At 44.6% G+C, this 24,170-nt stretch overlaps 2 protein-coding genes and 1 pseudogene across 2 annotated transcripts; 2 read left to right on the top strand and 1 right to left on the bottom strand.

Moving 5' to 3' along the window:
* Nucleotides 1-366: 366 nt before the first annotated feature.
* On the top strand, nucleotides 367-3,777 carry LOC146569203 (leukocyte cell-derived chemotaxin-2-like; the record flags this gene model as incomplete). Its single annotated transcript, XM_085283319.1, has 4 exons — nucleotides 367-494; nucleotides 579-730; nucleotides 818-960; nucleotides 3,760-3,777. Coding segments are annotated over 4 exons (441 nt in total), but the record flags the coding sequence as incomplete, so codon positions are not given.
* Nucleotides 3,778-5,252: 1,475 nt separating this feature from the next.
* Nucleotides 5,253-11,314, top strand: LOC146569204 (microfibril-associated glycoprotein 4-like). The gene is made up of 6 exons (XM_085283460.1): nucleotides 5,253-5,311; nucleotides 5,545-5,694; nucleotides 8,468-8,506; nucleotides 9,858-9,954; nucleotides 10,061-10,228; nucleotides 10,638-11,314. Exons 1-6 carry the CDS (start codon nucleotides 5,300-5,302, stop codon nucleotides 10,889-10,891), a joined length of 720 nt encoding a protein of 239 aa, XP_085139586.1. The 5' UTR covers nucleotides 5,253-5,299; the 3' UTR covers nucleotides 10,892-11,314.
* Nucleotides 11,315-17,312: 5,998 nt separating this feature from the next.
* On the bottom strand, nucleotides 17,313-23,828 carry LOC146569205 (neoverrucotoxin subunit alpha pseudogene; annotated as a pseudogene).
* Nucleotides 23,829-24,170: the final 342 nt, after the last annotated feature.

The following is a 24,170-nucleotide window of genomic DNA, read 5'->3' on the forward strand; positions in this document are numbered from 1 at the left end:
ACATCAAACTTTCCTCGAGGTTTTGGGATTATTCAGAAATGTCATAAACTTTTATCTGTAATTGTTTGAAGATCTGAGTTTTTTAACTTTGCATTTGAATAATAAGGGAATAAAATGATTAAATTTAGTAACGTAATGATATGAACCGTTACAAATTATTTAACTTAAAAATCTTAATTAACGTTAAACTTTAGAATAAAAGAGAAAATCTGAAGACTTTTGTCCTAAACTGAGTTTAACTACTTAAAGACCATCTTTTAGTGTTTTAACTTATATGAAAATATTTGGTCTGAATAAATATGCAATAATTCTGGTTATTTATTTTCTCCTAACTGAAAACCCAAGGCTGTGTCCATAAAAGTCTAAATCTGTGTGTGTCCAGCTGTTTTGTGGGTGTGTGACGGCGTTAAGTTCGGTCAGCTGTGCAGCAGTAACCCGAGCAACAGCCGGAGGACGTCGGACAGATGGGGACAGGGACAGTACGGAGCCGGACGGTACTCAGAGATCACGTTTTTGTTGTAAGGCTGGTGTGGACGATGTGGCACAGCTGCTCACAGCTGGATGTCTGCTGGTTACAGGGGGACCAGACTCCACCAAGGGCTGGACATCAAGTGCAGCGACGGCGCCGCTGTCTACGCTCCGTTTGACGTGACTCTTAACGGGAAACTGACCGTCTACACCGACCCCAGTAAGGCAGCCATCAACGAGGGCATCAACCTGTCAGGACAGGGTGGGTCATCACGCGCAGCCAGCACTAACAGAGTTACTGATCCTGGTACTGATTCACTGATCGAGGCGTTGCGTTTGCGTCCTGCAGGTCTTTGTTTCAAGCTGTTCTACGTGAGGCCGGACCGAACCTCAGGAACGGTGGAGAAGGGGCAGAGGATCGGCACCATTTACCATTTACCACAGCTTTTTTCTGCTTCCCTGTCTTTGTCATGGGGCGATCGTGGCTCAAGAGTTGGGAGTTCTCCTTGTAATTGGAAGGTTGCCGGTTCGAGTCCCGGCTTGGACAGTCTCGGTCGTTGTGTCCTTGGGCAAGACACTTGACCTGTTGCCTACTGGTGGTGGTCAGAGGGCCCGGTGGCGCCAGTGTCCGGCAGCCTCGCCTCTGTCAGTGCGCCCCAGGGTGGCTGTAGCTACAATGTGGCTGCCATCACCAGTGTGTCAATGTGTGGATGTGTAAAGCACTTTGGGTCCTTAGGGACGAGTAAAGCGCTGTATAAATACAGACCATTTACCATCTTTGCTTTTTTATTGAGTGAAAGAAAAATGAGTGCTGCTGTGTTTTTAAACTGAGAATACGAACAAGTTGACACGTTTGATCAGAATCACATAATAAACTGAACAATAAAGTAAATAAAATTTCACTTTACTTTGTGTTGTATAATAATAAACAGAGCAACTGGGGTCAGAGACAATCATCAGTGTCCAACGTTCACAACTAAAATTGTATTGAAGATTAAAGTTTGTATTATTGAGACTGTGCAGCTGTCAGTAGCCTGATATTGTAAAACCTGGTGCATGACTCCACCCACCAACCGCCCTGCCGGTAGAACTGCACGACGAATTACAGGCCAAAGCCGTGAAAACAGTCAAGAGAAAAATGTCGTAAAATATCTGTGCTTTGTATCCAAGTTCTTATTATTCATCCTGACTCTTCAATAAAGAGCTGAGGGAGCAGCTGGTCCACCACAGGTCTGTCGCACGGCGCCCTCTGCTGGCCAGTCACTGCCATTACAACCGACGTCAGCTTCTCAGACACATGAAGGAAGAGCTCAGCTGTAAAGACATCTTATCTTAATGACCTTGTAGTACCATATCACCCTATTAGAGCACTTCGCTCTCGCTCTGCAGGCCTACTTGTTGTTCCTAGAGTATTTAAAAGTAGAATGGGAGGCAGAGCCTTCAGTTTTCAGGCCCCTCTTCTGTGGATGGATCCACAGCCGTGCATCATTATAGCCCCGTGTCCATTAGTACCTACTCTGCTCGACTCAGAGAATCCAGTGACATCATTAGTATGCAACACGACAAAAACAAAGGTGGACGTTGAGGCGATGATGTACCTGCTGCTCAGTCTGTGGCTTTTCGTCTCACTCAGGGACCACAGTTTTGTTTTTAGAGTTATTTCCTTTGTTGTCGGGTTCCAAAAATGGCAGTTTTCATTTTCCTGAATGAGAAGCTCTCACAACTCATCGAGTGACGCCACTGGCCAGCCAATCGGTGGCATGCAGTCGGACGACATCACATTTTGGTACCTGCTCAGATCACTTGGAACCCGGCCGAGCAGGTACTAAAATAGTAGCAGATACTGTGACCTAATGGGAAACTGTGAAAACTGTGGCACCGCTGGGAGCACTGTGAGAATCATGTTCTTTGATTTCTCCAGTGCCTTCAACACTATTCTTCCCTCGGTTCTAAAGGACAAGCTGGTGAACTCTGGAGTGGACCATCACCTCACTACCTGGATTTTGGACTACCTCACCGACCGACCACAGTATGTGAGGACTCAGGGCTGTGTGTCGGACAGGGTCGTCTGCAGTACGGGGGCCCCACAGGGAACGGTTCTGGCTCCGTTCCTCTTCACCATCTACACTGCAGACTTCTCCCACAATTCCACCCAGTGCTTCCTGCAGAAGTTCTCTGATGACTCTGCAATAGTCGGCCTCATCACTGATGGGGACGACAAGGAGTACAGAGGTCTGACCCAAGACTTTGTGGACTGGTGCCAGCTGAACTACCTCCAGATCAACGCCAGTAAAACCAAGGAACTGGTGGTAGACTTCCGCAGGCACAAGCATTCTCCACTGCAACCACTGAACATCCAGGGTATGGACATTGAGGCTGTGGACAGCTACAGGTACCTTGGTGTTCATCTGAACAACAGACTGGACTGGACTCATAACTCAGACGCCCTCTACAGGAAAGGGCAGAGCAGGCTGTACCTGCTGCGGAGACTCAGGTCGTTTGGAGTGGAGGGCCCACTCCTGAAGACCTTCTATGACTCTGTGGTGGCTTCTGCTATCTTTTATGGTGTGGTCTGCTGGCGCGGCAGCATCTCTGCTGGGGACAGGAAGAGACTGAACAGGCTGATCCGGAGGGCCAGCTCTGTTCTAGGATGCCCTCTGGACCCAGTGGAGGTGGTGAGTGACAGGAGAACGGCGGCTAAGCTGTCATCCCTGATGGACAACGTCTCCCACCCCATGCAGCAGACTGTGACAGCACTGAGCAGCTCCTTCAGTGGGAGACTGCGGCACCCACGGTGTGGGATGGAGAGATTTCGCAGGTCTTTCCTCCCCACTGCTGTCAGACTCCACAACAAAGACTTTAACTGATCAAGCACACACATCCATACATGTGCAATAATACTAAGTGCAATAATCCTTTCTGTCATCGTTGTATTTTTACTCAGTTGTATATAGCATTTGCATTCTATTTTTATCTTATTGTATATTTTTATTCTATTTTATTCTACTGTATATAGTATTTTATTTTATTCTATTCTGTACAGCTGTGTACTGTATTTATTCTTATTGTATTCTAATTTTTGCCTCATAACTTTTGCACTGTCCACTTCCTGCTGTGACAAAACAAATTTCCCACGTGTGGGACTAATAAAGGTTATCTTATCTTATCTTATCTTATCTTATCTTATCTTATCTTAAACCGTGCCGAATCGATTCTAGTAGGTACTAATGGAAGGGGCGTATGTATTCCTTTGACCTGCCTCCTTCTGCCCTCCTCCCCTCGCCTTCACAGATGGCTGCCCCACCCTGATCAGCTCTGGGGGTCGTGTGATTGTTGGGTTTTCTCCTGTAGAGTTTATCTTGCAGTATAACGCCCCTGCAGGTGACTGTTGTTGTCATTTGGTGCTTTATGATAAACATGAATCTGCCAGTTCTCCCTGTGCTGACTCAGTCTGCAGTTCTGCTTCTTGAAGTTTCTGTGCTTTTGTCTTCAGTTTGTTGTCCTGATTGTCCAGCCTTACTGTGTCCCTGACATTTTGCTTGATTTTGTGTGTGCAAGCTTCAAACTGCTGCAGTGCCTTTTTATTTCCTGCGTTTCTTCCCAAAGCTTTAATTCATCCATGACTCCTTCCTCTGGAGTCTTGCTGTCGTCCGGCTGCTTTGGCTTAAAGCAAACGGTCTCTGTCTCTGATGTGCTTCCTGTTCACGACTGCCGATACAACACGTGGACTTCCAGAAAGTACATGAAGGTGTTTCCCACAAACATTACCAGGAATGACTTCACCTGATAACAGCGCTTTGGCGGGATGATAACACTCACCGCGGGTGGCCCAGATTCTACAAACTGCACGTGTCAGGAAGTTTGTTTCTGGGCCAGAGGCTGGACCATCAGCCCCACATGGTCTGCAGTCATGCACTGATCTGTTCCCTTACAGTTATCACACAGTACAAAACATTACAGATAACGTAGTGTGAAACTGAAAGTAAGGCCTGCGCCTGACAGCACACGTGTTCTGGGTGCTGTTTTTCTGTTTGTCAGTGGTTTACTTTCCACTCAGACCTTCATGTGTTTATTTGTGTTTTTCACTTTAATCCCAGTTACTGCAAACCACAACAGGTTCAGCTTTAGGAAAGAGTCTGGTGTTCCACATTCACAACACACTAATGACTACCAACCAACCAACCAATCAATCAATCAATCAATCAATCAATCAATCAATCAATCAATCAATCAATCAATCAATCAATCAATCAATCAATCAATCAATCAATCAATCAATCAATCAACCAACCTGCTATAATAACCTGCAGTGTCCACACACTCCCTCTTTAAGGACTCTGGTCTGAGCTGTTTGTGTCAGTAACTCAGTACTAATTCTGACTTTATGGCTGATTGTTGTAGTTTTATAGCAGCGCTCAAGGAAGTACAAACGTGTTTTTGTTGGACCGATAGAAGAAAAACACAAACATTATCTTCTGGTCTAGAACGTGTTTACAGATTGTAAAGCTCTGCGTGTGTGATCAATCATTCTGATAATTTATTCCCATGTTTCTTGCTTCTGTCCGACATACTGACAGGGTTTTGGCTGATCTGAAGGACAGTGGATATCCAGAGGCTGTGCTAATGTGCCAGAATAATTAATCTAACTCAAAGCTCAAGTTTGACAATAAGTCAAAGTCCTCAAGGACCATGTCAGAGCTAATAAGGGTTATAAATCACATACAGTCATCTTACCCAGATTGAACCACACAGAGCGGATCAGTTAATTATTAATCTTTCCACATAAAAAGCCCAGACTTGAGGTTTTTCATCAGATCATTTCAGCAGAACGATGACGATGAAGGTGAGCTCAGAACTTCAAACATCTGAAACATTCACCAGTAATTTGATATTTGATTAGATTAAAAATCAAAATCTTCTTTTTTTATTCTTTTCTTTAAATTGTTGATCTTCACCATGTTTTCATAAAATCGGAGAACGTTGGCTCTGAGGTTGAGTTTGCACTGCTGCTGAGTGACAGTCAGAAAAGCAGCAGCTCTACATGATGCTGGAATAACATGCGAATGTCTGTTCCAGCTGCTGTCAGTCCTCCTCCTGGTGCCTCTGCTGAGCAGCTGTGCTCCTCTCGTGCTCCCGCTGGACTGCAGCGACATCTACAACGAAGACAGCAGCCGACCCAGCGGCGTGTACACCATCTATCCCATCGGAGCCACGTCTGCTGTTCAGGTAAACTGGAGCTCACTGGAACTGACCTGCTGCACCTCCTGAGCTACAGCCACACCACAAATTCACCAGCTTGTCAAAATATGGGAATTTTCATAATTAAACTACATTCTAATGAGACAATAGAGTAAAATATACTTGTTTTAGTTTAAATGTACATGAAATCTTGTTTTTTATATGAAACAAAACACATTCACATGTGCCTAATAATATGGCCAAATACGGTTCTGATAATCAAACTTCTACTTTTATTCCATAATTAATATAATAATGATAAACCACCCAGAATTAAACACTAGCTTTAGTTTGTATAATAATCCCATAATACTGCAGTAATACAACATTACCACGTTTCACTTTGTCATATTAGTTCTTAAATATTTAAAAGTCTGCTCTGCTGTGAGAGCACTTTATCACTTTAAAACTACACATTAATTAATTCCAGTTTAGTTGTATCGGCATGACACAAAATCCTAATAAAATCCTAATCCTGACGAGGTTTGTTTTACAGCCAGAACTCTTAAACTAACAACACACTTACTTCCTGTCCCGGAACAACGCAACAGAAAATGTAAGAAAACCAACACAACAGTTTTCTCTTCAAAGGGCTACAAAACAGGAATAAAATGAAAAACATCCAACAATTGAGGGTGACAAGAATAAAGACTCATTGACTCTGTGGAGTCCCAAAGAGTGACGCAGATTTAACTCTGTCTGTGAAACTGGATTTAACAAATAAGAGCTTAACTTTAACAAGTCAAGGTTAGCCTAGAGTCACACTAAAGCAGCTAAAGATGTTTGGACTAGAGATGGCACGATACCACTTTTTTTATGTCCGATATGAATCCGATATAGTGTTTTTTAATCAATAAAATTGTTTTTTTAAAATATCTTGCTGCATTTTGTATGAGTTCAAACTCAAGTTTAAAAACAAACACAATTGAAAGCATGTGTGTATTGTTTATGTATTTATACAAAAGCACTCATATATATTCAAATAATTTAAAAAATATGTTAATTTACCTGTTACTTCACACCAAATCCGGTTGTTGGTACTTCCTGGCTTGTGTAGCCCCGAGGTAACAAAAGCTCAACACTGCCCCCTAGCATCCTGGAGCACTTCTGTTGTGCTTTGTACGTGTTTTGTCTGTAGGGGCCACCGTAAATGTACTTTTATTTATTCTCTCAACATAAAATGTAATAAATAAATCATAATACAAAAACCAATTATTCACATTTCAACTTTTAACCATTTAAATTTTCAGCTTTTTCCTTTTAAACAAATTTAAAGTGAAACAACACAAAACACAGCAAACAACAACACAATGAAATATAAATTATAATATAAAACAAAAAGAAGATGCATATTCTCTGTCATATGGACCTGCATGAATAAACTTTCTGAATCCTTTATCATCTGCAGCTGAAAATAGTTGTGGATGATTACTATACCTTTCTAATGTGACGTTGTTGTCCCTGCTCTCTCTCTCCCTCCCGCTCTGTTCCTGTGCTACTGAGTGTAATTATCGCCCCTCCCCCCTCTGCTCATCGTTCACGTCAAAGACCCGGCTCTAAGAGCCGTTTCGTTCGTGATCGACACATCACTAGACGGCACAGATGGTACCTTCCCAAAGGAAAAAGTACTATAGCTTACTAGGGTATATTAGACTTAATAGTTACTATATGCAGTGATGGACTTCTATACATCAGATTAAAACTTTGGGTGTAAGATTCAGATAATTATTTATTAAAAGCTCGACATTTTAAATGAGAATAAGAAAGAAAAGTATGTCTTTGTGCCCCCTTTTCCCTGTTAATGCCCTATCGGCCCCCCTGGCTAAACTTTGCTAGATCCGCCCCTGCACAGTTACCAGCGTCAGCTACGTAGAAAAAGATCCTCGAGTAGAAAGTATTATTAAATACATTCTAACAACAGCTTATCAAGCTTAAACGTGCTGCTGTTGTTCAGCCGCTGGTTTCCTCTTTCTGGTGCAAAGTGGGCCAAAAACAAACAAGAGACGATCAGCTGATCATTGATCAGTTTCATGATTGGAGTAGCAGCAGGAGAGAGAGCGAGAGAGACAGTCGCTCCATATATTAGTTGTTAAACTTAACGCAGGAATGCTTTACAAACACTCAGAGATGGACTTGCACACTTGCTTTACTTCTCTCTGGGATCACTTCCTCGGAGATGAAATGCTGGTTTGAGGCTACAAACACACACAGCTGCTCTATCACGTGACCACACTGCTGCGACGAGCTACGGCTATGAGCAGAGTTACCCGTGTGGGACGTTTTGATATTTAATGGATCGATTACATTTTTTATTTCTCTCCGATATCCGATCCAGTGATTTAGGTCAGTATCAGACCGACACCGATACGTAATTCCCATGTTATTACGCTGTATCCATATAGATGGCCCACCCTGTAGAAAAATTGTTTGAGTTTGAGTTCATGAAAAATGGGGGCAAAAACAAAACAAAAGTTGTGTTTATATTTTTGTTCAGTGTATTTAAAATAATATTTTAATATTCTGTGAAATGTAAATGAAATAGTTTTTAATAAAATACTTTTACAGTTTAATGATACTAATTTATTTATAAAGTCTGAGCTGAGCACTCAGTAGGAGGTTAAACTGTGACCAGTTACAACCAGTTCCTGCTGATACTTCTAATCAAACTGATATCAGTATTACACACTGAGATGTTTCACTAATGTGTGTGTGTGTCTGTGTGTGTGTGTGTGTGTGTGTGTGTGTGTGTGTGTGTGTGTAGGTGTACTGTGACATGGACTCACTAAATGGACGCTGGACTGTGAGTATTTGAACTCCCAGCTTATTTTCATTTTGTGTGTAAAATTCAGTTTTATTTATGAACCAAATCACAACAACAGTCGCTTCAATGTGCTTTGTATTGTAAGGTAGACTCTCTGTATGTACAATAATACATACAGAGAGAAACCCAACAATCATTTGACCCCCTATGAGCAGCACTTTGGGAAAAACTTCCTTTTAACAGGAATGACTTAAAATGAAATGAAAATGACTCCAAGGTTCCTCACAGCGTTACTGGAGGCCAAGGTAATGCCATCCAGAGGAAGAATCTGCTTAGATACCATATTTCTAAGATTTTCAGGGCCGAGTACAATAACCTCAGTTTGATCTGAATTAAGAAGCAGAAAGTTAGCGGCCATCCAGGTCTTTATGTCTTTAAAACATTCCTGCAGTTTAACTCATTGGTGTGTGTTATCTGGCTCCATGGACAGATAGAGCTGGGTGTCATCTGCATAGCAGTGTAAATGTATGCTATGTCTTCTAATGACATCCCTAAGGCAGGGGTTGGCAACCTTTAACGCTCAAAGTTGCTGGTGAAATTTTATTTATGAAAGAAAACATTCTGAACTCTGTAAAAAGACACCCTGAGTTGAAGGTCTCCCTCAAATGAAATAAAAAGCAAAGTTAAAATATACATGCAGCAAACCACTGTTTTGATGGACACGTGCAGTCTGCATAACTGTCTCTCCTAACAAGACCAGGTTTCCTCCAGAAAGTTTCCCAATTACCTGTGAAGCCCACATCTTTGGTGATCACAGTGGTCGTACACAGGAAGGCAGATGATTACGGTAGCAGGTGAATGAGGTGGAACTCCTACTAGGACAAGCTGAGGCAACTGATGTGAACAGCAGTCTCCCTGAATGTCTCCTCCTGAGGAACGAGGAGGTCAGGTGGTGCAGGAGCAGGATGGGCGGTGACCAGCTCAGTAACAGGAACAGCACTGACCCTGGTGTTGAGCACAACCAGCTCATGATGACCTGATGGTGGAGAACATGAGGTGGTCGTGTGTGGAGAAAGGATACAGTGCTGTAGAAACAGTTAAAGTGTGTAAAAGACTGTGAATGTACGGTTTGCTGTCATCTGAGAGAAAACCAGAGTTTCTCTGTAATAAGCAGAGAGGAGCAGCGGTGTGGGGAAAACCTGCAAACAGGCGTCTGGCTGCACTGCTGCAGGCTTCCAGATACTCACTGTTGGAGGCTACAAGGAATCAGCCCAGCTGTCTGCACGATGTCCAAACTAAAGTCGCAGGGCGTTAGTGGTACCTGTCTGTGGTTCTGACTAATCTTGAATGCCGTGTATGTCCAGCTGGTTACCCACCTTCTCGTCCCCAGGTGTTCCAGAGGAGGACGGACGGCTCGGTGAACTTCTACAGACCCTGGAGTCAATACAAGATGGGCTTCGGTAACCCTGCCAGAGAGTACTGGCTCGGTGAGCAAAGTGCAAAGCTGAAACTCTGATGTGACTTTGTGGACACATGTTGAACCAGAGAAGCTTCACATATCAGAGACTTGTGCATGTTTCTGGTTGTTTATAGGCCTCGAGAGTCTCTTCCACCTCACTCTGAGGAAAAGGTACGAGCTGCTGGTCGACATGGAGGACTTCAGTGGAAACGTGGCGTTTGCCCGTTACTCCTCGTTCTCCATCAATCCAGAGTCCGATGGATACAGACTGCACGTGTCCGGATTCATTAACGGAGGGGCAGGTGGGGAAGTATTCTGCTCTGACTCTGAAAGATGAATAAGTGTCAGGTCTTACATCTGGTTCCTCGTTTAAGCTTAGTTTGAAACCTCCAACAAGTTTAGTTCCAGAGATGTTCCAGCTGTTCCATTTACTGATGATGTCATCACAGCATCATGTGACCTTCGTGCTGTGCAAACAGGAGTCGCTCACCGAGGGCTCTGCTGACTGTTTCCATGGAAACAGATAAAAAGGTTGGAGCTGTATCCCACCACAGATCAGGTGGTGCGGAGACATACAGGATCAGCAGGGAGCTGAACTTGCTTTGAGTCCAGTCTGGGTTGTGGTCCACTGAGAACACTCCCAGTACACCTGCTAACCAGTCTGACTGGGATTAGTGGTAATGTTGGGCTCATTCATCTGTGTTTCTGCAGGAGATGCCCTGAGTACTCACAACGGACAGAAGTTCTCCACATTTGACAAAGACCAGGACAGCTGGTCAGGGAACTGTGCAAAAACATATCTGGGGGCGTTCTGGTACAACATCTGTCACAATGCAAACCCTAACGGGGTTTATCGTTGGGGGGCTGATGATACTCTCTATGCTGTTGGTGTGGACTGGTACCAGTGGAAAGGTCATGACTACTCCCTGAAGACCATCAGCATGAAGATCCGTCCTGTGCAGTAAATCCGCAGAACAAACACAGAGGCGTTTATTAAATATATAACTATAAATCTTTTACACACGACTTTTCAAATTTGTACTTTGTTCATTTGATGCATTAACATTTTGTGTGTTTTGTATGAAACTTAAACCAAATAAATCTATATGAAGGCTGTTCAAACTGTACTACAGCAGCACACAATATGAAGCAGTTACAGTAAAACGTGAGACTGTTGCAGATTTTTAATGTGTGTTTTCACAGTTTAACAGTGTAACCTGTTTATCCATACATGACATACTGTGTGCATGTTGGATTTACTTCATTCAACAGTGGACATTGGTTGCACACAGATGTTCTGTGTTGGCAGGACCTTAAACAGTTGAGTTAAATTAACACAAGTGATTCATATTCAATAAACTTGAGCATTTAGTGTTGATTAAATGTGACTGAAACATGTTTTGATGAAGTCATTTGAGCTTCTGGAATATTTGAATCCATCACAATTTTCTCACTTTGCTCCAACACTGTTCAATAACTTTTACCCCAATGCTACTTGGTCACTGAAATACTCCGTGTTATCTTCATATTACATGTTGGTATCATATTCCAGTATCAAATACACAATTTTCCAATGGAGGCCTTATAACAGATTGTAGATGGTTGCCAGGATCCACCAGTAACCTTTCAAAATAAAATGTCTGATTTCACTGCAGTGACAGCAGGTAAAGAACTGACCTGACATCACTGCTCTACTAAAACATAAACCAGCAGTAATGCCAGTTTTTCACTGTTTTGTCGAGGTTCTCAGAGCATCTTTAACTTTCAGAATCAGTATGACACGAATGTTTCAGAGCAGCAGTCAGACTGTGAGTGGGTCTGGGTGCAATTCCCCCCTCCAGGGACAAGGGTACCTAGACCCGGTTTGTAGAGTACGCTTGGGGAGTGTGATCGTGTGTACAGCGTCTCTTTATGTCTGTCTCCACGTTGGTTGAGTGTGGAGTGAGTGCATATGAGAGCATGAGGGTGGGAATGGATGTTTGTGTCTGTGTGTGCCTGTATGTCTGTGTCTATATGTCAGGTTGGGTATCAGACGCCACCTCTCTGGGGACACCTCAGGCCCTCCAAGGTTTGGAGGCCTATCTCCACCCACCACCACTTCCCCTGCCGGTGGCGGACTCCCTCAGGTGTCGGTGTGTTGGTGGTTCTTTGTGTCTGGGGGTGGGCGTCCGGGTACACACCGGCTCACTTCTTGGCGGCCGCTTGTCGGGGCCTGGGGCCTGGGGCTCGCTCGGGCCCCTTTGGAGGTGGGGTGCCCCCGGCCTCTCGGCCTGGGGCTCGGTCACTCAGGCACAGCTGGGGGCCGGCGGAGCTCACGGGCGCGTCACTGCAACTCCCCCTGGCTTCTGCTCCGCGGCTGCTGGGCGAGCCCTCATCTGGGACTCTCCTCAGCTCTTACTGGGACAGTGGCGCAGCTGCCCCTCTGTTGGTCTTCCATGGTCTCTTGTGTTCTGGGGGCCTCTGGATGTCTGGAGTTTTGATCTCCTCCATACCTGCTTCATGCCCTGGAGGACGGGGCTGTGGCCCCCCCACACTCCCTAGCAGATCATTACATGGAGAAACCTTTGGAATGCAAGCATGCTGATCCACACAGGTGTGCACACATGGGTATTCACAGACGCGGACTAAAGCTTTCTTGGCTGCTGCCTCAAAGCACACTGTGCGCTGTCTATCTTGCGTGCTGCACAATATCGTTTATTATTTAGTAAATATTGATATCTATGACTAGCTAGTTTATTGTGATGGTGCTTTGTTTTCTCTATTATTATGTTGCTCTTTGTTGTTTGCTGTCTCCTCTGTTTGTTTGTTTGTTTGTTTTTTTTTTTTCTCCATACAGGTGACCCAGGAGTTCTTTTTTTTTTTCTCTCTCTTCCCCCCCCTTCTCACCGTCTCTTCTCCCCTTTGGTTTTCTTTCTTTCTCTCCCCCTCTTTCTCTCATTCATTCCCCCTGTCCTATTTATTAAAAAAAAAAAAAAAAAAAAGACAAAGGATGAACTGAAGCTCTGCCATCACGTAATGTCGCATACTGCTGTTTCTGATGTCATTTAAGAAAAAAAAAAAGAAAAAAAAAAGACTGTGAGTGTGTTTGATGAAGCTCTGATACCTGATATGAATCATTATCAGATGCATGCTGATAATAAATGAGAAGCGAACGTCTCTTGTTGTCTCCTGTGTCATTCCTTGCTGCCCTCTAGTGGTCACAGTAACAAACTACAGCTCCACCTTCTTCAGGGGCAAAAATGCAAATATTAAGTTTCCAGATTAATTTAATATCTATTATCAATAATAAATCTATTACCCATGACTTCTCATAATTGCACTCTAGTATTAATGAGATGAATATACACAATGCTCATGGCTCCACTCCAGCTAGAAACCCTGCCCTCAGTGTTATGCTGCGTGAGCCACAGATACTCCAGCACCAGGGGAGTACCAGGCGCCTTAAACAGAAATAAACTGATCTTTTCAACATAGTTACTCAGCAGAGTGAGGTGGATCTCCTGAGTGCAATGTGTGATGTTGTTGAGTCATGTGCCATTCAGAGCAGCAGCAGTTGGGTGAGGGGAACCAGTGGGACCCCCAGCTTTTGGGCAAGGGTCTCATCCAGAAAACTCAGCTCTGCTCTGGAGTCAATGTGTCACAATCTGGCTATGAAGCTGAACATGGAGACCTGGCATACATAGAAGAACCTGGAAACATGACATGAACATAGCAGACGACCCAGTTCAAGACCTTCTACATTATCTTCTGTGGATCCAGCTGTGCATGTTCCTTGTTCAAGTTTGCTTATTTCTTTCCAAACTGTTGCTCTACCTGAGCTAGAGAAGCTCGAGTCAAATGCTAAACCATGTGGCTCTCCAAACAACGACATTCCTACATGTTTTCTTAAAGAGGTGTTTCCTCCCGTTGGACCACATGCTCTGAACTTAATCAGTACCAGCCTCTTGTCAGGTCAAGTACTGAGTGAGTTTAAGCATGCAGTTCCCCGCATCCCTTCAATTATGACAAACTGTAGACCCATGTCTAAGCTTTCTTTTCTGAGTAAGATCCTGGAAAAGATTGTTCACACCCAGCTGATGGACTATCTAAATGTTTTTCAAACTCCAGAAGCTCTTCAGTCCGGTTTGAGCCGTTTCACAGCACGGAGACAGCTCTCATAAAGGTTATGAATGTCATTTTGTTAGCGACTGGTAAACATGCAGTGCTTGTTTTGTTGGACATGACTGCTGCATTTGACACAGTGGATCATGACCTGCTGATCTCTCGACTACAGCATTGTGTAGGAATTTCCAGCTTGGCACTTTCATGGATAAAATCATGTCTCTCTAACAGGAGCTTCTGTGTTGAGTTGGGTTCGGCTTCATCCTCTGTGGCCCCTCTGCCATGGGGTGTACCGCAGGGATCTATTATTACGCCATTACTGTTTCATCTCCTGCCACTGAGTGCGATCTTAAGAAAACAAAAAGTTTCATTTCATCTATATGCTGACGATTGCCAGCTTCATCTACCTTTCAGTCACTCTGATAGCTCCCCGATTGGACTCCAGCTTGATTGTCTTAGCGAAGTTAAGTCATGGATCGCCCTAAATTTTTTACATTTTAATGAACGTGAAAAAGAGGCAATTTTATTCCGTCCCAATTGTTCCCCTGGTACCTCAGATGTTGACTTTGCTGCTCTGACCCCTCACCTGAAGAACTCGATTACTAATCTTGGGGTAAAAATCGACACTGCACTAAGGCCACGTATATGGGGTGGTGAAATCTTCATCCTATCACCTCAGACGTCTGTCGAAGGTTAAGCCTTTTCTTTCCAGGTGTGATTTGGAAACTGTCATTCATTTCTTTTTACAACACAAAATTAAAATGTAACAGTTCTTCTAAACAACAAATATTTGTGACATTATTTTAAACTGTTCCAAAGAAAGAAAATCATGTTTACTCACAGGTACAGTTACACATACACTGAACAAAAATATAAACTCAACACTTTGGATTTTGCTCCCATTTTTCATGAGCTCAACTCAAACATCTGAAAAATTTTCTACATACACAAAAGACCCATGAATCTGAAATATTGTTCTTAAATCTGTCTAAATCTGTGTTAGTGAGAAGTTGTTGTCAGGATAATCCATCCCTCCTCACAGGTGTGCCTTAGACTGCCCATAATAAAAAGCCACTCTGAAGTACGCAGTTTGATCACACAGCACAGTGCTGCAGATGTTGCAGCTTTTGAGGGAGCGTGCAGTTGGCATGCTGACTGCAGGAACGTTTACCAGAGCCATTGCCTGTGAAATGAAAGTTCATTTCTCTGCCATAAGCCGTCTTCAGGCGTTTCAGAGGATTTGGCAGTACATTGAACCGGCCTCACAATTGCAGACCACATGTAACCACACCAGCCCAGGACCTCCACACCCAGCATGTTCACCTCCAGGATGGTTGACCAGGTGGAGACCAGCCTCCCGGACAGCTGCAGCAACAATTAGTTTGCATAACCAAAGAATTTCTGCAAAAACTGTCAGAAACCGTCTCAGGGAAGCTCATCTGCATGCTCGTGGTCCTCATCGGGGTCTGGACCTGACTGCAGTTCGTCATCGTAACCGACTCGAGTGGGCAAACGCTCACATTCGATGGCGTCTGGCATGTTGGAGAGGTGTCCTGTTCACAGATGATTTTACTGTTCAGGGCAGATGGCAGACAGCTTGTGTTGCATCAGCGTATACGACAGCGAGTTCCAGTTCCTGCCAATATTCAGCAACTTTGCACAAGTATTGAAGAGGAGTGGACCCACAGCCCACAGCCCACAATCAACAACCTGATCAACTCTATGCAACGGAGATGTGTTGCCCTGTGTGAGGCAAATGGTGGCCACACCAGATACTGACTGCTTTTCTGCCCCCACCTTAAAGCAAAACCTGTGAGGAGGGATGGATGATCTTGGTAAAGGAAAAGTTCTCACTAACACAGATTTATAAAGATTTGAGATTCATGGGTCTTTTGTGTATCTACAGCGTGGGCCATTTATATGGATACACTGTAATAACATGGGAATGGTTGGTGATATTAAAGTCCTGTTTGTGGCACATTAGTATATGTGAGGGGGCAAACTCCTCAAGGTGGGCGGTGACCATGGTGGCCATTTAGAAGTCGGCCATCTTGGATACAACTTTTGTTTTTCAATAGGAAGAGGGCCATGTGACACATCACACTTATTGGTAATGTCACAAGAAAAACAATGGTGTGCTTGGTTTCAACGTAACTTTATTCTTTCGTGAGTTATTTACAAGTTTCTCTTTGTTCACAACCATCGACATGTCGAAGGTTAACACGTGAGGAACGGATCGAAATCGTTAACAGCATGTTGGGACTCTGGGATGGATTCAGGGTCATGGTGGGAAAATGTTCTGACACACTACCCAGAGCTTTCCAGAGCGGCACATATTGATTATTTTAGGACAAAGAAATCAGAAAAATATAATGCACTTAAATGATTATGACAGTGATTTGGTTCAACGGTTGAATAAGGCATCGGCACTCAGGGAGCATCTTGATTCGAGATATTTTCTTGGCTCACAGAAAGGACTCAGACTCCTGTTGCCTCATCATCGACCTCGATCTGCCAGTGTTAGCATCTAAATGTACATTACACATGTTACTGTTAATAAGAACCCAGCAAACACTGAACCAAGTAAGAGAAACTGAAACCATCACATCAGGAATCCACCCCCAGCAACATTTTTTTAAAAGACTGCTCGTGCTAAGTGTGTTACTCATACCCAGCGTCCCCGTAACGATAACAGCAGTTTTAATAAGAGAAAACAAGTATTTAATTATGACGTATTAGAGTAAATATAAGATTCCCTCAGTAACACCTGTTATAATGCGATTACACTGAATTATCCATAAAAGCCCTTAATAATGATTTCATGCTATGTGAGTCATAAAGCTGTGATAAAGACCAAGAACAGTATAACAGTTCACTATCATTCTAGAAAAAATAACATATGCAGCAGCGAGATAAACTCAGACTAATGACAGTCCACATTTCTTTTTCATTACGTGGCCAGCAGGGTACATGTTTGGGGTTTTCTTCTGTAAGTGATGCCCTGTGAGAACAAGACAATCAGCAGGCTGAAAGGAGCTGCTGAGGTTAGGCCACCGGGTACCACAGAGGACCTTCTGAGGTCTGGTAGAGTTCAGGGACGGGAGGAAGCTGCTGTTACCGGGCAGACCGGCAGCATGGTAGGCAGGGTTTATCTCGCTGGTGCGTGAAATAATATCCCAGCACCAAAGATGTAAATGTTTGCTTGATAGAATGAAGCTAAAGGTATTTTTCGAAAGCATGATACTAAATGTTTCTAACTCTGTGTGACTGACTCTGCTGCTCTAATTAAACTGGGCGTAGGGCAGCATAGTTGGATGTGTTGTATATCCAGAGGCCTGGGTACACAGCCTCTGTGAAGGTGGTGCGGAAGGTGTAGAAGTGACTCAGTGTGTTATGGGAGACTTTGTAGAAAGACAGAGTGCCAGCAGGCCAGTCAAGAAACACTCCGACTTTGCTGCAGCCGGTACTGGGAAGACTTTCGCTCCACACTTTACCATTATGCCAAGCACTGAGCTCTTGCTCGTACACACCAAAATACCAGGATTTGGTATTACAACCGAGCGCTGCCTTGTCACTCTTCCCCTTCCTTACAATGCTTTGGTACGTAACAGCTACACCAACGCTATTACTAGAACCAGTACTCCACTCCACTTCCCAGTAATGGCGCCCAGTCAGCCCCTCCCTGCACAAAACCTGAGTCTTTGTATCAAACCTCTCAGGACAATCAGAATACGTCTGCCATGCTCCACACGTTGCCTTCTTGTTGCCCTCAGACAGAATCAGGTAGTTGTTTGCAGTGTTTGGGTCCAAGGTGAGATCACAGGCGTCTGAACAACAGGGGAAAAAACAACCGTTCGGCAGTCGTTACCACACAGTCCACTTTACAACGGCACACTCACATCCAGCACATTGTTTAGAGGAGTGGGGTCTAGAGGCTTCTTGTGGTGAGATATGGGATTGCAAATGTACCCTGGCCTTTTGTATCAGGCATGTAGGAGAACCAAGAAGCCACCAGGTTTCAAACATGGTGTCAAAGTTAAGTCCTGCATTTCCTCTGATGTCCACTCAGCAGGTTTTGTTTTAAAGGTAAAGCACACTCACAGTGAATACGTTTGTCTCCTCTTACTAATATTCTGTTACTGATGAAGATATTACTGATAACTGCATTGCATCACAGTGTCTGAAGGTATAATCAGTACTTCACCTCTGGTGCTTAAACCTTTGAAAAGTACTGAGTATATCTGATATTTTCCCACTTTTGTAAATTTATATATACACCGATGAAAGTTCCTAACATTGACAATCTATTGAATTAACTCGTAGAAAAAGTCCAGCCAATCACCTTATCATTTTCCACTCGTCCTCGGGTTAGTAGCATTGCATATATTTTTGCTGAACATGAAAACAAATAGGTAAATATGGACTTACACCAGAGGAGTTCTTGTCTGTCTTTCACAGAAGCGACACAAGGAACAGCAGGCTTTGAAAACTCTTCAGTGACCCGACGGCCCTTCCTGTAGTGGTAGATGGTTGCTCCTTTGTATTTCTTATTTGTTTCTGATGCCACAATGAAGCTAAACCTGCTGCTGCTCTTCAGGCCTTTGGCGATGCTGCAGAACTCTTCAGCTTTCTGTCTCAGGTTGGCTACCACTTCAGCTGAGAAGAACCAGTGGTCTTTTGTTGGTGGAGTGAAACTGTCATGACAACGCAAGTATTTGTACATCTGGTCCAGGTAGGGGTCGTCAGTTTCCACAGAGGTGAAAACAAAGCTCAGGACATCGTCTACATCCTGAGCAAGAACCGCTCTGTCGAACTCGGACTCATCTTTAGTGATTTTTATCCCCTTCATTGCTTCCACACAGGACCTGATGACGTTGATTTCTCTCTCTGTATTATCTAACCACTTGTCTAAGTTCTCCAGACTGAATGGTGACTTCTCCTGGTCGTCTAAGAGTTTCTCCAGTGAACTGTCATCTTTACCCTCAAGAATGGAAGGGAATGTCTCCATCATAGCCTGTCTCAGCTGCTTTCCACTATCTTCACAGAGGTTTTGGAAACGCTTCAACTTTTTGAGAATCTGTGGAAAACTCTGAACCACGTCTTCATCCAGAGAGTCATTGCATCTCATTTCCATTTCTTTGATGATTTCTAGAGCATAGAGCAAAAGGGTGTAGTTTGTGTGTGTGATCACCCGTGTGTACACCTGTGAGCATGGACGCGCTTGTTTTTAAAAGGTTCCTTCATGTAATGATCTGCTAGAGGGTGTGGGGGGGCCACAGCCCCGTCCTCCAGGGCATGAAGCAGGTATGGAGGAGATCAAAACTCCAGACATCCAGAGGCCCCCAGAACACAAGAAACCAAGGAAGACCAACAGAGGGGCAGCCGCGCCACTGTCCCAGAAAGAGCTGAGGAGAGTCCCAGATGAGGGCTCACTCAGCAGCCGCGGAGCAGAAGCCAGGGGGGGTTGCAGTCACGCGCCCGTGAGCTCCGCAGGCAGCCAGCCGTGCCTGAGTGACCGAGCCCCAGGCCGAGAGGCCGGGGGCACCCCACCTCCGAAGTGGCCCGAGCGAGCCCCAGGCTCCAAGCAGCCACCAAGGAGTGAGCCGGCGTGTACCTGGACGCCCATCCCCGGACACAAAGAACCACCAACGCACCGATGTCTGAGGGCATCTGCCACCGGCAGGGGGAGTGGTGGTGGGGGGATATAGGCCTCCAAACCTTGGAGGGCCTGAGATGTCCACAGAGAGGTGGCGCCTGACACCCAACCTGACATATAGACACAGACATACAGGCACACACAGATACAAACATCCATTCCCACCCTCATGCTCTCATATGCACTTACTCCACACTCAACCAACGTGGAGACAGACATAAAGAGACGCTGTACACACGATCACACTCCCCAAGCGTACTCTACAAACCGGGTCTAGGTACCCCCGCCCCTGGAGGGGGGAACTGCACCCAGACCCAGGTGGTGTTACCCTTTTCCCTGCGGTGGGGGGAGGCAGACCGCCCCGACTCCGCAGCAGCAGGAAGGCTCCACACTCCAGACCGCAGTCGGACGGCCAACTCCTCCTAGCCCCCCCGCTCCAGCAGGTCGCAGAGAACGGGGGTGAGAGAAGACTCCAAACCTCCCTCCACCCGCTCATTGTAATGTTGATGCATGTGTGTTCTAAGGTGCCTTTAAAACCCAGGAGGGCTTGGAGCTACCTGCCAGAGAGCAGCAGGTAAGCGCATGGTCCCTCCTGCTAGCCCTCAATGTCTACGTGTATTTAAAATTGAGAGGTGGGCAACGATGCCAGGGGTGGGGTGTACACCCTGATGGTACTTTGGAGTCCGTGTATCGTGCCCACCCCCAAGATCCTATATGTATGTGTAATGAGAGTGTGAGTAATGTGAATGTCTAAGTTGTGGGATAAAATTGAGGCAGAGGCAGCCAGAAGGGGACGGGGGGGGGGTGGCCTCCTCTGCACCCTGGTGACACACCCCTACTCCAAGGCCCTGCATGTGTGGGTGGTTGTGGTGGAGCGGGAAGAGGGAGGCAGCTGGAGATGGGGAGGGAAGGAAGGGAGGAGCAAGTGACCCCTCCCTGGGGCCAGCTCCCCCGCTGACCCCAGTAGGCACCCCCATACTCCGCGACCCGCCAGGGAAAGGGGGCCCAGGCCCATCCAGACCGGGCCCAGTGCAGCAGCGCCTCCCGGCCCCACAGAGCCCGGGACAGTCCACCCAACCCCACCACAGAGAAAACTGCACCCACCCCACCATCCACTCATCTTCCAGACTACATAAGACAATAAACACCCAGGCTGAGATCTTCCTCCACCTCTCCTGTATCTCCCCCTCCTGCAGAGAGTTCCTGAGGAGAGGAAAGCTCCTGCAAGATGTGACCATCTCCCCCACCAGTCCAAGAGCCCCCCCGGATGGCTCGATGCACTGGCGGCACCCTGCGCCAGGGCCAGGCCCCAGCCCAGAGACGGAGCGCCCCCAGAACCTCACGCCCATCCTGGACCCACCCAGGGGCAGCCAGGCTACCAGGTCAGTAACCCACGTCCGTCAGCACAGACCCTCCCCTAGCCCCGCTGCACGCAGCCGCGAGGAAACAGTCACCTAAGAGCCAACAGAGCCCCTAACCGGACATGACCGCTACCCCGGGTTGAGCCCCCCAAGGAAGATGCCTCCTGGGGAACCCCCCGACGCCCTAAGCCTGTCCCTACCCCCACACCAATCACAACATTGAAGGCGGGACCAAACTATGACCCCCCACCCCCACTAGGTGATGGAGCTGATCAAAGGAGCCCAGAGCAATTGATCTGATGTGGTGGCAGAGGCTGTATCAAGACTAATGTAATCTAATAGATAATTTCTATATTGGTTAGAATTAAGATTATTTTTATTTTTCCAGTTCATGAGGACTGTTTTCTTGGCTATGCATAGGGCAGTGAAAACCATATGGGCGATATTCTTTTCTGAAGTGACATTATCTAAGCTGCCCAACAAACACACTAAGGGGGAAGTTGGAATGTTACATTTCAGACACTTTGATAAGTCTTCACATATCTCGCGCCAAAACTTCTGAACTGGTGGACAGAACCAAAGAGCGTGGATATAATTGTCCGGTGAATTGGTTTGGCAGTGTGAGCAGTTGTTGGTAGACGTAAAGCCCATCTTGAACATCCGATGACCTGTATAGTGCACTCTATGTAATATTTTGTATTGAATTAATTGAAGACTGGGATTTCTAATTAGATGAAAGGTTTTTAAGCAAATCTGAGACCAGAAGTTTAGGTCTAAGTTAACTGATAAATCCGCTTCCCATTTTGCAATAGGAAGGGATATTGATTCATCCGTTTTAGAAAGCATTCTGTATATTTTGGATAGTAATCTGGGGGTTTTAAGAGTAAGAAATTGAACCACACTTGGTGGTGTTTGTAGTTCAACTTGACCCGGTTTAAATTTCTTTTTTACTATGGATTTAATTTGTTGATATTCTAAAAATCTTTTCTTGTTGATCCCATATTGTGTAACTAGTCCGTCAAATGAAATAAATTCTGTTCCTTCTAGTATATGTTCTAAATATTTGATTCCTTTATCACTCCAATCTGAAAAGTTTATCATATTATTGTTTTGTAATATGTCAGGGTTGTTCCAGATAGGTGTACGTTTGCATGGGATTAATGAAGACGCCGTCAATTTTAGAAACTCCCACCATGCTGTCAGAGAAGAGCTGATGTTGATGCTTTTAAAGCATTCATGTCGTTGGATGTTTGAGCTGATAAATGGTAGGTCTGAGATCTCTAGATTATTGCAGAGTGCTTGTTCTACATCTAGCCAAGGTTCATCTAAGAGGGTGTGTTTTAGCCATCCTGAGATAAACTGAAGCCTGTTGGCTAAGAAGTAGTGCTGAAAGTTAGGTAGTTCTAATCCTCCTTTATCCTTGGTCTTTTGTAGTGTTTTTAAGCTTATACGTGGGGGTTTATTTTTCCAAAGGAATTTGGACATACATGAATCTAGAGATCTGAACCAATCTTGTGGCGGTTTAGTTGGGATCATTGTGAATAAATAATTTATTTTTGGTAAGACCATCATTTTTATAGCGGCAACCCTTCCCATGAGTGATATGGGTAGACATTTCCATCTAGCCAGATCATCTTCTACCTTCTTTAAAAGTGGGATATGGTTTAATTTAGTTAGATCTGCAAGCTTGGGAGTTAGGGACTTAGTTACTTTTTAAAAACATTATATGCAACCTGAATACATAATAAAGTTACAGACCATCCATCCATCCATTCACTTCCGCTTATCCTTTTCAGGGGCGCTGGAGCCTATCCCAGCTGTCATAGGGCGAAAGGCGGGGTACACCCTGGACAGGTCGCCAGTCTGTCGCAGGGCCAACACACAGTGACAGACAACCATTCACACTCACATTCACACCTAATGGCAATTTGGATTCATCAGTTAACCTGTCCCCACAAGTTACAGACCTTTCAGCCCAATTCTGGTTTTTGTGCATAATCCATCATATAAAATGTAATCAAATGAAAAAGTCTCTTTTTAAAACTTGTTTCATTAGTTTTAATCTTTTAACTTTATGCATCAAGCAAAAATGTAATTATATGCAACTGTCTTTGACTTGAAGAAATTCTTTAACATTTAAACCTGTTGTCTGCATATTCGGAGAGAAAATAAGAGAACGATCTTTTGAGTTTGCACTCTTTCAAATAGATGCAAGTCAAACACAGCAGGAAATAAATAAAATCAAAGACTCAGCAGGCTTACAGGAAAGTAACTGTAATCTAATTACTTTTTTGCAATAGTAATCCCTTACTTTACTTGTTATTTGAAAAACATAATTGGATTACCGTTTATTTACCGTACTGGCCTTCTCTGGTGCTGTCACAACTAATACCAGTAACAGCTCCAGTATGACAACACTGATGAAGAAATGTACCACAGAAGACGTGATTTCCAGAACCTTGAGCTGATTTTCCATCCTGCTATATTTATGACCGTGTGTCTGGATCCTGCCCAGACCTGCACTCTGCTGCATTTGATAAAGACTCTGTGACACAGCAGCTATTAAAACAACTGCTTCATTTATTCATTCAACAGGCTAAAGGAAGCCATCTGTGCCACTATTCAGAGTCAAGGTATAAAGACGCTCCTGCAGAAGTGATTCCAGTGAGTAATTCATTCATATTCACACTTACCTGTGTTCAGTTTATCTCTCCTTGCATCGTAGAGCATCCCCAAAGCAAAGGGACGACTCAAAGCAGCGACCGTCACCTGATCTGAGGCCATGTCTCCAACTTGAGAGAAACAATCCAGCAAAATGCATCAAAACCAAATATTTCTTTATTTATTTCCAAACTGGTCGTGCAGCACAGTTCATCGCATTCTTTTCAAATTAAAAACCATCTAGAGCAGCACACATTGATCCACATTCATGTTTTGAAAAACAATGGCGAAGTTCTGATCTTGGTGACATCACAGCACGATGGTTGCAGCCATGGTCCTGAAACAGGTTCCTGCATCAGTCAGTGTTTAAATCTTTAAATGGTTTTGATCTCATTAGACAAAATTTGCAGATCTCAGTGAATCTCTTGTGACTACAAAACACATTTTCCAAACTGATTCATATCT

The sequence above is a fragment of the Mchenga conophoros genome, linkage group LG8 (genome assembly GCF_057382185.1).
Source record: "Mchenga conophoros isolate Kocher_MC1m ecotype Shallow Benthic linkage group LG8, M_conophoros_male_GT1.1, whole genome shotgun sequence".
NCBI classification, from domain to species: Eukaryota; Metazoa; Chordata; class Actinopteri; order Cichliformes; family Cichlidae; genus Mchenga; species Mchenga conophoros.